The sequence below is a fragment of the Pyrus communis genome, chromosome 7 (assembly GCF_041283825.1).
Source record: "Pyrus communis isolate YQ-2024b chromosome 7, ASM4128382v1, whole genome shotgun sequence".
NCBI lineage: Eukaryota > Viridiplantae > Streptophyta > Magnoliopsida > Rosales > Rosaceae > Pyrus > Pyrus communis.
Genome location: NC_142571.1, coordinates 22,938,470 through 22,951,400, shown reverse-complemented (window position 1 = coordinate 22,951,400; position 12,931 = coordinate 22,938,470). Strand labels below are relative to the sequence as shown.

General features: G+C 38.0%; 2 protein-coding genes across 2 annotated transcripts; one reads left to right on the top strand and one right to left on the bottom strand.

Moving 5' to 3' along the window:
• Nucleotides 1-15: 15 nt before the first annotated feature.
• On the bottom strand, nt 16-7,957 carry ATATH8 (Protein kinase superfamily protein). The gene is made up of 16 exons (XM_068474464.2): nt 7,359-7,957; nt 6,335-6,510; nt 5,943-6,108; nt 5,344-5,396; nt 4,747-4,890; nt 4,552-4,656; nt 4,329-4,454; nt 3,485-3,688; nt 2,950-3,056; nt 2,676-2,838; nt 2,433-2,498; nt 2,231-2,324; nt 1,879-1,991; nt 1,380-1,450; nt 1,021-1,174; nt 16-915 (listed from the first exon to the last, which is right to left on the bottom strand). Exons 1-16 carry the CDS (start codon nt 7,702-7,704, stop codon nt 484-486), a joined length of 2,520 nt encoding a protein of 839 aa, XP_068330565.2. The 5' UTR covers nt 7,705-7,957; the 3' UTR covers nt 16-483.
• Nucleotides 7,958-10,848: 2,891 nt separating this feature from the next.
• Nucleotides 10,849-12,431, top strand: LOC137733727 (chlorophyll a-b binding protein 6, chloroplastic). Its single transcript, XM_068472890.2, has 4 exons — nt 10,849-11,203; nt 11,498-11,600; nt 11,690-11,978; nt 12,081-12,431. Exons 1-4 carry the CDS (start codon nt 11,004-11,006, stop codon nt 12,230-12,232), a joined length of 744 nt encoding a protein of 247 aa, XP_068328991.2. The 5' UTR covers nt 10,849-11,003; the 3' UTR covers nt 12,233-12,431.
• Nucleotides 12,432-12,931: the final 500 nt, after the last annotated feature.

Genomic DNA, 12,931 nt, shown 5'->3' with positions numbered 1-12,931 from the left:
CATTCAACAAGAATATTGAGATGGGAGTTTCACTTGTCATATCAACTACCAACCAAAAAAAATAGATGTATTACAACATGGAAAAGGATCCTCTGTTTTGTCTAGCTTCTAATTCCAGACGGCGTTAATGAGATGCCGAGATCTCTTACATTACGTCCCATCTGATGCATTCAACCCTAAAACACGTTCCAACGTCGTACCACTTGACAGACAATGTGTATGCAGATCGCCATACAGATTAGGTTACATATGGATTGTGCACAAACCTCGCCGTTTTATACCTTTCGACAGCTTGCAATGCCATCTTTCATCCACCTCCGTCCTCTCATTTCTGGCTTCGTTTTTGTAAATACAACGATGGCCGAGAAGACGAAGATCTAATGGACCGGTGTAATCATATTTACTCCAAAGAATGCTGTTAAGTGGAAGCCCACACTCTTATATTCTTTGAAAATGGCTCTGTGGGAGAGTTCAATATGAACATCACTGGATGGCATATTGCTTTGGAGCAAAAGATATCGGGCCTAAGTGGTCTTCGGCGAAGGATAATAAAGCACGATGACAAGCCAGAGCGAACGCTGTGGCAAACATGATGAAGGAAGTCCAATAGAGCCTCAGCATTAGAATTGGATTTTTCCTTGCAGAGTTTAGCACATTCGAGACAATCACTCTGAGCCGCCGATCTCTGTAGATGGCACGATAATCATAAATGGGAGCTCTGGAAGATGGACCTCTCTCTCTGTTTTCAGGCCCGCCTGCCATTTTCAGATCGGAACTATACTGAGTTTTTGTAATGCCCCGTCCATTAGCTGCATACATCCATTGATATAGAACATCTGCAATGACCCTGCAAAACTGCTGGCGGTATACCCTTGCCTCCTTGGATACCATTGCTTGGACCAGTGAAGCTCCATCCTGCATTAAAATTTCGTCTTTATATTTAATTTTGACAAAGAGAGTATTGATCGTTATGATATCATAAATACAACGAAGAAAAGAGCCCAGCATAAGGGAACTCACTGCAGTCATCAAGAGTCTTCTCAGCACAACACCATCTTTGGATGGTAAAATCCTCAAGACAAAATTTGCAACATCAACTGCACCACCGTCCCTTGATGGTAAATAACCGACGGAAGTATCAGCTTCAGGTGCTATGATCTCATGTAAACCTTTCCTGCAAGCAAATGTAAAAAACAGGAAAATTTTATGTTTGGTAATGAAGGATAAGGTAGCTGTGCAAGACGAATATCCACAACAGAAGCGTGCAAAAGTTTATCAGCTAGCTGGTCAAGATTTGAAAGTTCTAAAAGTTCCAAGACATTTACAAAGATAAGCTTGTACTGTAGGAAATTAACTTTAAGAGATAAAAGTTAACATACCTAGTTGCACCTACTTTTAAGAAAAGAGAGAGCCTCTGCCACTGGAACTCCTTCCTCTTGTTAAAAACCACCTGAACCGAGCGAACAAAGTAAATAAACAACAAACATGCTGAAAATCTGACTGGAAGTTTCATTCAAGATGAAAACAGTTTCAGGCATCCCATTGTGATGATGATTAGCAAAATAACGTACAGTTTTGTCCTTCAAAAAGTACCCCAATGCCTTTGATCATCAAACAGGTTATCTTTTCATTAATCAGAATCATGAAAGAATTCAAATGAAGGGTCCAAAGTTTCCTGTATGTGCTATACGGATACCTGTCAAGCCTAAACTAACATGTTTTACACAATAGATTTTACATTTATACGTATGCGAAGAAAGGAACAAACAAAGTGGTTGTCATTACTATGCGCATATAGATATGGATGGGAATGCCGTAGGACATGTAGTAAACCACAAAAAGTAACAGCGTAGCCTATGGTTCTTGAGCACTTCATACCGAATGTAATATTTTCCTTGTCGCAGCTGAATTTTCAGTGAGAAGTTTCCGAACAACATAAGGGTATGCAGCTTCAAATGTCTTAAAATTTTTGTCTGCAGCTACAGCTAATCCTGGAAAACAGAAAAAACACGTTTAAAGTGATCATACATCAAGTTTTGACAAGGCTTGGATGCAACTAAACTATATGGAGGCATCCAGGGCATCTAGATAGCGATCATACATCAGTATCTTGATATTACAGGATAGTGATGTATGGCAAATTAACACAGCCTAGCGAGTGTCCTAAAGAATAAAGATACAAAAAATATGAGTAAATGAGATTGGATACCCTATGGCAAGTGAACCCTACCTTCAAATGAAGCAAGAGAACGTAGAACAAGCGAATAGTAAGGTGGCATGCGAAAATGATACTTGAAGGCCACGGACCAGATTTTACTCAGAACCTTCAGAAAAATTACAGTTACAATCAGCCTCTACTAACTATTATTATAGGCACCAAGAAATATTATGTCTATCATTTGTACAGATTGAGATCGAGACATGATTCTCACCCTACTGAACTTGACATCGGGAATTCCATCTCTAAATTCTACTTCTCCCAGTTCATATTCCAGATCCTGAAACATTTTTACAGCTCAATTAGTTCCCAGTTCATATTCCAGATCCTAAACCCTATACTTATAAAGACGGTACAATCTCATTGCTTTCCGTAAAAACATACTTTTCAGTAACCCAAATAACATTTAATATACCAAAACTATATATAAAACTGAAAACAGAGAGGCTGATGATACCATAGTCACACGCCTGAGATTAGTCCCTGGCCTTGAAACGTCCATTTCAGTCAAAGAATTAACAAGGGATTCCCAATCTCCATTTACTATGTGCACTATGGATGCAAGCATAGCAAATTGGTGCTTCTTTTTCATCTGACAAAGCAAGCCAAAATCCAAAAACCTGGCATAGGATAGAAATCACCAGAAGTGAATAAGAGCTATAGATATATACCTAGATCTTCTGATATAGAAAGTAAAGCTTAGTTCTGCATAATGGCGACTAAAGAGGTACCCAATTTGTCCAGAGGAAGTGTAACGCAAGTTTCCAGGATGTGGATCAGCATGCAATAAGCCTGTTTCGAGGAGCTGAGCTAAGCATGCCTCCACTCCTTTCTTAACCTACACCATTCAAAGCACAACGATCTGTCACTCAACTAAAGCACTTAGAAGGATAATTCAACATCTTATTTTATTGGAATCACTAATTCACTAAATTCAGAAACCACATTTATAGCGTTATTTTATTTACTCAAGAAAAGATTTGCAACTTTCAGTTTATTTAAAGTAGAAAGAACGTGTAATCTCACTGCCTCATGCTAAAGCTGTTTTCTTATTAAATAACAGTGTTCTTTTGGCCCCAAAGTTTCACCTTCTAGTGCCTTCGAGCCTGTATGTTCTCACCAACATACAATATTTCAAATTCATTATCCTCTCAGAGTTCACGTCAGTTTTGTCAACATTGATAGCTATTATATTTGGATTGTGCAAGGAATCTGAAATTAACAAGAATTTAAGCGAAGTAGAATCTTGCAATTCAGATTGCAGACCAGATCAAGAAGACGTCTTTTGGCATCAAGTATTTGCCTCTCTGAATATGTAGAGCCACTTTCAACAGGGCTTCCAGCTGCAGACACAGAGAGTAAATCAGTTGGACTCTCACCAACAATCCACTCCATAGTTAGAACTCTCTTTCGACTTAAATGTTGATAAACTTTTGGCACTAGCATGAACGGAAAGGAGGAATGAGCTTCCTGTACATAAAACAACAAACAGTCACTAAAAGGAAAAAAGCATCTAACCCTGGAAACAAGAACTTTTATAAATATGTCTCGTCACAGAGAAGGAAAGCTTCATATGTTCCCACATGACTTTCACTTCCATGCTACAAGCAACACCCAAATTCATTCTTCTACCGATCTCTTACCTGAAAAGAAACTGCAAACAAATAAATCTTGATCCTCTAAACAATAAAGGTCTACTTCTTCAAGTTTCCTTTCTCCTTTGGTTCTTGTTCCTAAAAATAACCTTTCACTATTGAAAAGTTTTTTTATTTTATGACAAGAAGCTACCCATCACACAAATAACGAATTATTTTGGAATGTAAAAATATCCTCCACCTATCCAGTACTGATGTCAATTGATGGTTGGAATTTCATTCTAACCCTATCATGTTGCTTACTGGTAAAAACTGTATACAGCCGATCCCATCCGGATCAGGATTAGGATGCTAACCACTAACCTGTCCTATAACCACCCCAACTCCTGCAAACATATTCATTAAACTGGGTATATCTAGAAGACGAGGTGGCTATAAGTGTAATTAATACTTTTATAACCTTTTTTAATTGATCAGTATATTCATTCAATTCAATTGAAACATGCATTCATTACCTGAAACTTGGAAGCATTTGCAGCCTCTAAAGTATAATCCAATTCCCCAACTAAACCTTTCCCGAGCTCATCAGCGTATAGACGCAGGTCACTTTTTCTATTAGCTATGTTTTGAAATAGCCCAATCTGAAATGGTTACCACAACTGAGTACAAGCTTAATTAAAAAACATATACAGAAAGTCACAATTAAATAACACAAGATTAATTGATTCCAGTACAAACCCCTAGGCGAAGAATATATATATCGCGCACTACAGTGTGATGCAAATTAGGCCGTTGAACTTTGATAGCAACATCAAATCCATCAAGGGTACGCCCACGGTAGACCTAAAATGTGTTAAACATCAAGAAAATAAGAAATAAATTCTACATGTCTTATATGCTGCAGGATGATTCGATTAATCATATTTAAGCCACCTGACCAAATGATGCAGCAGCCTCAGGTTCCTCAGAAATGTAGCTAAATAATGACTCTGCAGGAGATCCTAATTCTTCTTTGATAATTTTCATAGCCATAGCCCTAGGAAATGGAGGAATTTGATCATGCAGCTCAGACAATGGCTGCAACCAAAGAGGAAGGATGAGCAGAAAATAGAGCAGGTTAACTTATTTCAAGGTAAAGATGACGAAACAAAAAAAAATATCTTGCATGCAAAGATATAATACGACTTTCACATCAGAGAACGAAAAACCATGAATACAACAGTATTGAAATTATAGAAGCCACTTGCATAAAGATGCGAAGCAAGCCAACATACAAGCACATATATAAAGATCAGAAGATTAAAATCTACACATATTATTGCAGGACAGGATAAAAAGTATTTGAAGATTTGTAGTAAAACTTTTTTAATTTGACATTGTAAATGGACATTGATGGATCACTTTTCACATGAACACAGTATGGATGCATATTAAGCTTTTTTATATGTAAAAGTGGAGCTTCACATTGGTGGCAGATAATGTACTGATGTTCAAATTAAAAATAAAGATACAAGATCAGTACAATCTAACCTTGGCCATCTCAGCACCAATAATGTCCGGCCTGGTGGAAAGGGACTGACCAACTGCATCAGCAAGCAAACGCATGTAACTAGCAAATTTGTAATCTTGCGACTGCTAGAGAAAATAGGAATCCCAGTATATAATTTAAAGGGCAATACGCAAAACAACAATAGAGTAAACTTAGACCTGGTTTGGTACTGAGGTGATTCTGAAAAAAGCTGCTATCAAAAAAAGCTGAGAGCTGTTTTTGTGTTTGGTAAACACTCAGCTTCAGCCTTTTTTCACAGTTTTGGATGAAAAAAAACCAAAAACAAGAAGCTGCAAAACCTAGCTTTGAAAAACCGGCTTTTTTTCACATCTGTTTTACATAAAAGTTTACCAAACACTCTAATACTGCTTCTTTTTTTTTCAAAAGCACTTTTACAAAAAAATTTACCAAACACTCTGTTGCTTTATTTCACAGTTGCTTATTCTCACAGCACAGCAGAAGCAACTTTTTTTCAAAGCACAACAATACCAAACCAGCCCTTAGTTAAGTGGAGCATAACAAAAAAGATGAGAACTAGAGCTTAAATGATCAGAAACTTCAACTAGAAAGTCTTCCTCACCTTTGATAAAAGTGGGACCCAGACTTAGCATAGTCTCCTTTAACACCATTCCGAAATTGTACTGTGATATGTTCTCATTAATATCCACGTCCGAACTTAGCCTTAAGAACTTTTTGATCTCTGTGGTCCGAATTCTGATTGCAGCAGAAGCAAAGGAGGAAAATACCTTACAGTAGACAACGTAGTGAATCTAATAAGGATCTATTCTATAAAACAAGATAAGTAAAAGCTTTTGAACAACAATAAGATGACAGACCCTGAACTACATGTAAGGAGTAGGTAAAACCTAAGAACAAGGGTTGTCATAGTTTTCCAATTTACAATTCCACAATCCAAGAAAATGTGGCGGATCTTTGGAAGAAAAAATAGTATTTGTAGATATTGAATCCTACCTCAATAAGTCTCAAGGCCACTACATGGGGCCTACAGCTAAAATATTCAGCAACACTTTCTGGATCATAGACTTCAGGAAGTGGCTTAGACCAAATCTTAGATAGATAATAGAAATAAAGAGCGTACGTCTCCAAAGCTTTAAGATCAGCCACGAGCAAATCCACGCCGGACAGCTCTGTCAGTGTCAGATGATGGATTTCCAACATCAGTTTCAACTATACAAGGTACAAGGAAATTTGAAGTGCTCTGAATCTATGTCATCATTTTGCAAGAAACCATGCAAGCAAGCAATACTTTAAGCTGTTGCCGTTTACAGAATCGTTTTCTACAGATGTCAACCCCAAAAGTTTTAATTTTTTCAATCAACCCAATTGCAAGCCTCATTGCATTTCCCAGCACACAAAATGATAATTAATGAATTAAAGAATCACACGAAGAACGGTTACATATTTTTGATTTAGTATATCTGCAACCACAAATCTGCTAGATTTGATTTCTTTCTGTCCTTATTTATTAAAATGTCATTGGAAAAATATAATACGTACATGAATACATGAGAGAAAACCTCCATTTTCCTTGAACAACAATCAAAGGAACCCTAATAAGACACAAGACCAATCTAGTCCTCACAGTAGTAAACTGATGGGAGCACTCACAGAATAATTCGACAACATCTCTAACCAAGTGATGAACTTTAGATTTTGTTAAGGCCTTGCAATTACATGAAGGGTAAGACTTGAAAGATTCTACATTTGCGGCGGTGTATTAATAAAACCACAACCAATTTGTCAAATTAAGCAAACTATCTTAACTTCTCGGGAAATATGTGCAATAGAACTCGTTACAAACTTTTAATAAAAATAAAATTGCGCGACACTAAACAGATAATAAATCGTATATAAATCACCGCTGCTTTAGCCCCGCATTTAAAAATTTGTAACAAGGTTTTATTTTTGCATATTTCCCTAACTTCCAATAAAAAATTCTCAAAATTTACATACACATAGGAAGAAGGTACTTCACCTGGGTAGGCAGGCTGAGGCCAAGAAGGAGCTGGCGATGGCGGCGCATCGGGGTCTTCGAGGTTGCGAAGCCACACGACGTCGTCTACGGCTTTGGAAACCTCAGGAATTCGAAAAGCCTTATTCGCCCACTCAATCCCTCTGCCAATCCCCGTCTTCAGAAACTCCAGGTCCTTCCGAACCACCTCACCCAAGTGTCCGAAGTCCCCCACCACTGCCCGCCCCTGCCTCTCTCGCTTGATCTTCGGCGTCTTTTTGGCGGGCCTCGTCGATCTCAGCACGCACGCCGGCTTAAACGACAACGATATCATCAACGACGACGATGCCGGTCCCGTTATCGCCGCCATCGCTGGCCGGAGAGTGATAGCTGGCTCCTAACGGAAAATGGCGGTTAATTTTGGATTAATTAGTTGTTAATTAATTTGATTAACTCTGTCATTGGTGTTTGGGATTTGTGGAGGTATCGGAGTGGTGATGACGAAGAAGAGAAGAACGAGTGGCAGTGGAGGATGCGTTGTGTGCCCCTCGTGGCCATAGTAAAGCAAGCGGGTGGAGAGGGGAAATCCGGTGCGTCGAGGCTTACGATGAGCTCTAAGGCGCGGGAAGTGTTGGTTGGTTCCATTCTGTTTTAGCGAGTAGGGTATTGACACGTGGGGGAGTTCACGAACATACACAGTATAACTTTCTTTTTTGGTGTAAACAGTTGTGAGTTTTTTACTTACAGTTACCGTTGGTAGATTATCCATACATGTGTACGTGCAAAAGAAAGAGTATCTAAAACATGTTCACCAAAGAAAAAAGAGGAGTTGAAGTTCTAAAGCCTGACAATTGACATGAATCCAGATACTCGCCAGATTTCTGTACGAGAATTCTGGGAATTCGTGAATCATATCTGTTCATCGTATATTGTGTCGTCAGAAAAAATTTCAAATATTTTTATTTAAAATTAAATACAAAAAGTACCTGATAAAAACTGACCGCACGATATACGATGAACATACACGATTTACGAATCCCCAAGATCCTCACCAAAAGGATCCGAAGATGATCTTTGTTGGAATCGACATGGCTTAATTTAAGAGATTAGGAAGTTAATTAGTATCTAGGCTAAATTAATTGATTTTAATGATTACTTATATGAAATAGATGCATCAAGATAACGATATCTCAAACCAATCATGCGATGTTATGTAAAAAGGTTAAAACGCAGGTTTGAAATGTCATGATGGCATACTTGATGTGTAAGTAAGTCTTAAACCCTAAACCTTATATACATATATAGAATCTATATCAAAAGTGTACGTGGTGACAAATGTTTGGTGTTAAGTAAAGTGGAAAGTCCAACTTATTTGTTTGCTTTGAGAGTAAAGTCCAACTTATTTGTTTGCTTTGACAGTAAAGTCTAACTTAAAAGAATTTCCACTTTTCTATTTGGGTGTCGTTTCTTGATTTCTCTCTCTTGGTGACTGAGAATATAAATGGAAGTAAGAAAATATGCACTTCAACAGATGAAATGTGGGTTTAGCAGTCAACATAAGAGTTGATTGATATTGTAGACTTTCAGTGAGAACTAGAGTACAGGGTTCATATAGTGATGGGCCTTGCTTCTTTTCCTAGTGGAGCATGACAAGCATATGTTGTTCAACTGCAGAATGCGAGGCCCTTGATCTCCTTGATTAGAATGTCCTAGGAATTGGAAATTGATATCACGTGATCGTTATTGTCCATTTTTGTCAATCAAGTTCCTTGATGTTGTAATCAAGAAGATGGTTATGAAAGTAGAAATTTTAAGCCTTTATTAAAACTCAATGTCCAATCTACATAATTTAATGTGCATCGACGACTAACCTTTGCATGTTACATGCTTAAAGAATTGCGTATGTGCATTTTTCATAATTTAAGCTGTTTCTTGATGGATAATATGCCAAGATCGAGTAAAGACTTCACACTAGTTTTAGCCTTCTGTTTCTTAAGCCAATGCCTTCGATATTGGCGATCCAAAAATATCTTGTCTTCCGCTAAAACATGGATAACGCTAGAGAGATTATCTATTTAAATTATATAATGTAAACCATATGACGTGGTTGTTGATTATTGAATTATTGCATAAATGTTAATTAACGTGCTTATTTTTGGGGTGTGTGGATTTTTACTTCTCACACACCCCTTGTTAATTTATGTCCGTTGATCTTTTTCATTTTATCTGATCCGATGGCCGAAAATTAGAAAGGTGTGTGAGAAGTAAAAAGGGATGTGTGAATATCACACCCCTTATTTTTTATTAGTAACCAATGTATTAAAAGGCAAAGGCGTGGACGAGACGTTCCATGGATAGCCCCGTCAGGACCTAAATTTTTGTATATATAAAATATAATACTTTGTAAAACAATTAATTAACAATAAAACAAGCAACCAAGGCCAAGTTGAGATTAGAATACTAAAAAACTTACTTGAATTTTAAAACAATTGTGGTGTTGTGGAGAATTTTGAAAGAAATTGAAGTATATGAGATTGGGGCAAAATTGAAATATGGGATTGAGATTGAGAATTTTGAGGAATTGGGGATGAGATTGGGTGAACTATGGTCGGGAATGGGATGGGGAAGAAGAGAACTGGGGGTTATAATTTTAAAAAATAAAATAAAATTAGACTTGGCCTTGTATTTTAAAAATAATTAAAAAAAATATTAGACTCGGCCAAAACGACATCGTTTTGCTTCAAATCATTTGAAAAAAAGTTAAAAGACTTGGCCAAAACGATGTCGTTTTGAGCCAAGTCTAAGATAAAAAAAAAAGGAACTTTAACGAAAAACTTCTGATACTGTTTACTTAACGAAAAACCACATTTTTACACTAAAATGTCAATCCTGGTACTATTCACTTTACCCTTTATTTTGTCATTTTCGTTAAAACTCAAAGTTTTCAAGCCTTTTTCATTAGTTTTCCTTAAAAAAAAAAAGCCATTTCTCTTCTTCACGGTCGTCTTCTTTGTGAAGACGCTGTCGCTGAAACTTGAAAAAAACTAGCGAGCAGCTGCTGCAACCTGCCTAACCTTCGACTTCGAGGTCCCCAGCCACCTAGGCGCGACCTCACAACCCTAGGCAAGTTTTTCATCTATTCCCACAAAACAGAGGCGGCAAGCCACCCGCCTAGGCGCTCCCCGATGTGAGTATTTTAAAATACTATTAGTAACACATTACATAATGTATAAATTTGGTCTAAAAAATTAGTCTACTTAACATTACTTGTAAATTATTTGTGATCCATATAGTTCTAAAATCCAACCATATTTCTTCCTCAATTACAACCTAATATTTTACAATAATATATATTTTTTTTTTTTGCCTGTAGAAACTGGTAGGTTAGATTTTCCTCCCCTAACAACTCAACATGCACCACATATATCAGATTTCACCTATCAGTTGGATATTCCTTGCCACCTAAGCCACCTATTTGGATTAACAGAATCCACGTAGCCCAATGACAGAAGACCAGCCAGATATATTAGCCAATCACAATCCACATTTGGATTCTTCTATATCCCGATACTACTAGTATTCCTCGCCACTCCTTCCACCTTCCATAATCTCAGTCGCCTTCTTTCCCCTCCCCACAAACCCTAAGTCTTGCAGGCATTAGTTAATCAAATGGCTTCCAACACTTTGATGAGCTGTGGCATCGCCACCACTGCCTTCCCCTCAGTCCTGTCATCCTCAAAGTCTAAATTTGCGACCAGTGCAGTCCAGCTCCCAAGTGTTGGTGCCAATGCCTCCTCAAGGTTCTCCATGTCCGCCGACTGGATGCCCGGCGAGCCCCGGCCTCCTTACCTTGATGGCTCTGCACCCGGGTAACGAAATATACTACTTTAATAATGTTACAGCCACCAAAATTATTAATCAAACAATATGTTATTACGTACGTATCTTGTTAAAAAAAGTAAGATTAAGTGTAGACCAAATTTGAATTAAATTTCACAGTGAGACATCATTTGGTGATCAAAATTTCGTAAGCCTAAGATACTATTTAGTAAAATAGATGATTATGCGACATTAATTAGCTTCTGACGTTGATTAGTTTGGAAAAGAAATCATATTATAATTTGGTGACATTGTGTTAAGATTTGGTGCTTGGGGGTTTTCAGTGACTTTGGATTTGACCCACTTCGGCTAGGAGAAGTGCCCGAGAACTTGGAGAGGTTCAAGGAGTCTGAGCTCATTCACTGCAGATGGGCAATGCTTGCTGTTGTAAGTATCATACAATGGTAACTTAAAAATTGCATCCAGTTTATTTACTTTGCAGTGACTAAATTAACCTTGTAAACACACTTTTGCAGCCAGGGATTCTTGTACCAGAGGCTTTGGGATTGGGCAACTGGGTAAAAGCACAAGAGTGGGCTGCCGTTCCAGGAGGCCAAGCCACCTACTTAGGCAACCCAGTTCCATGGGGCACTTTGCCTACAATTTTGGTCATCGAATTCATTTCCATTGCCTTTGTAGAACACCAACGCAGCATGGAGAAGGACACTGAAAAGAAGAAGTACCCTGGCGGGGCTTTTGACCCCTTGGGCTACTCCAAGGACCCCAAGAAGTTCGAGGAGTACAAAGTCAAAGAGATAAAAAATGGTGAGTACAAAGACGTTACGTTCTTATGTCACATTTTATACAAAATTATGTTGTCGGACTATAAACTACAGATGATCTAATTATTGATTGATGAGTGTGTAGGCCGGCTTGCGTTGTTGGCTTTCGTTGGGTTTGTTGTTCAACAATCGGCATACCCTGGCACAGGACCATTGGAGAACCTGGCTACTCACTTGGCTGACCCATGGCACAACAACATCGGGGATGTCCTCATCCCCAAAGGGATTTTGCCTTGATTATTTCGTGCAGTATCGATTTTACACCCACTGTAAAAATTAAAATTCCATGTAGCCATCTTCAATGAATCCGAAGTTCTGGTCATGTTGTGTGAGTGAGTTTACAAGCAAACTTTACCATCGCCTTCATATTTTAGTATTGATAAACAACTGTACTTAAACATCAATACTGAATATATCAGTTAGTTCTTGTCAAGTATATTTCAGTTCCTATAATGATGATGACTTTCTAGTTAGTCTAACTATGTACCACATTTGGGTTGGGGGGTTGTGACTGAAGTGATGCCGAGCATTCACCTCTGCACCTGATCATCGAGGGCCGGCCGCAAGTTCGATTCCCGCATGCTCAGCATTGTTGGTATAAAAAGAATAACTTGGATGCTTGAAATGCATAACAAAGAAAGCAGGTATAGCCAAATGGTGTAGGATGATTTCTTTTGTGGGGGCAATAAACCGAGGGTTGTAATTTTGGAACATCGGATTATCACATAATTGATATGAATAATTGAATAACTAAGGGTCCATTTTAAGTTAGCGTTTTCCTTGTGTCGTGAAATTTTGTTCGTATGAGGCTACACTAACGCGTTTGTTTTGTTACCGTATTTATATCGTCTCGTATCCAAAACAAACGAAGTTTCACTCCCAACTAAATGTGCTTAGAAAATAGATCACAATACAATGTGAAGATGTTATTTTATT

Coding starts and splice junctions, on each gene's coding strand:
- ATATH8 (XM_068474464.2), bottom strand. CDS start 7,704: ATGGCGGCGATAACGGGACCGGCATCGTCGTCGTTGATGATATCGTTG. Junction 6,511..7,358: donor GCCTCAGCCTGCCTACCCAG/GTGAAGTACCTT, acceptor TGACACTGACAG/AGCTGTCCGGCGTGGATTTG. Junction 1,992..2,230: donor TTCTCTTGCTTCATTTGAAG/GTAGGGTTCACT, acceptor TCTGTTTTCCAG/GATTAGCTGTAGCTGCAGAC.
- LOC137733727 (XM_068472890.2), top strand. CDS start 11,004: ATGGCTTCCAACACTTTGATGAGCTGTGGCATCGCCACCACTGCCTTC. Junction 11,204..11,497: donor CTTGATGGCTCTGCACCCGG/GTAACGAAATAT, acceptor GGGGGTTTTCAG/TGACTTTGGATTTGACCCAC. Junction 11,979..12,080: donor AGTCAAAGAGATAAAAAATG/GTGAGTACAAAG, acceptor ATGAGTGTGTAG/GCCGGCTTGCGTTGTTGGCT.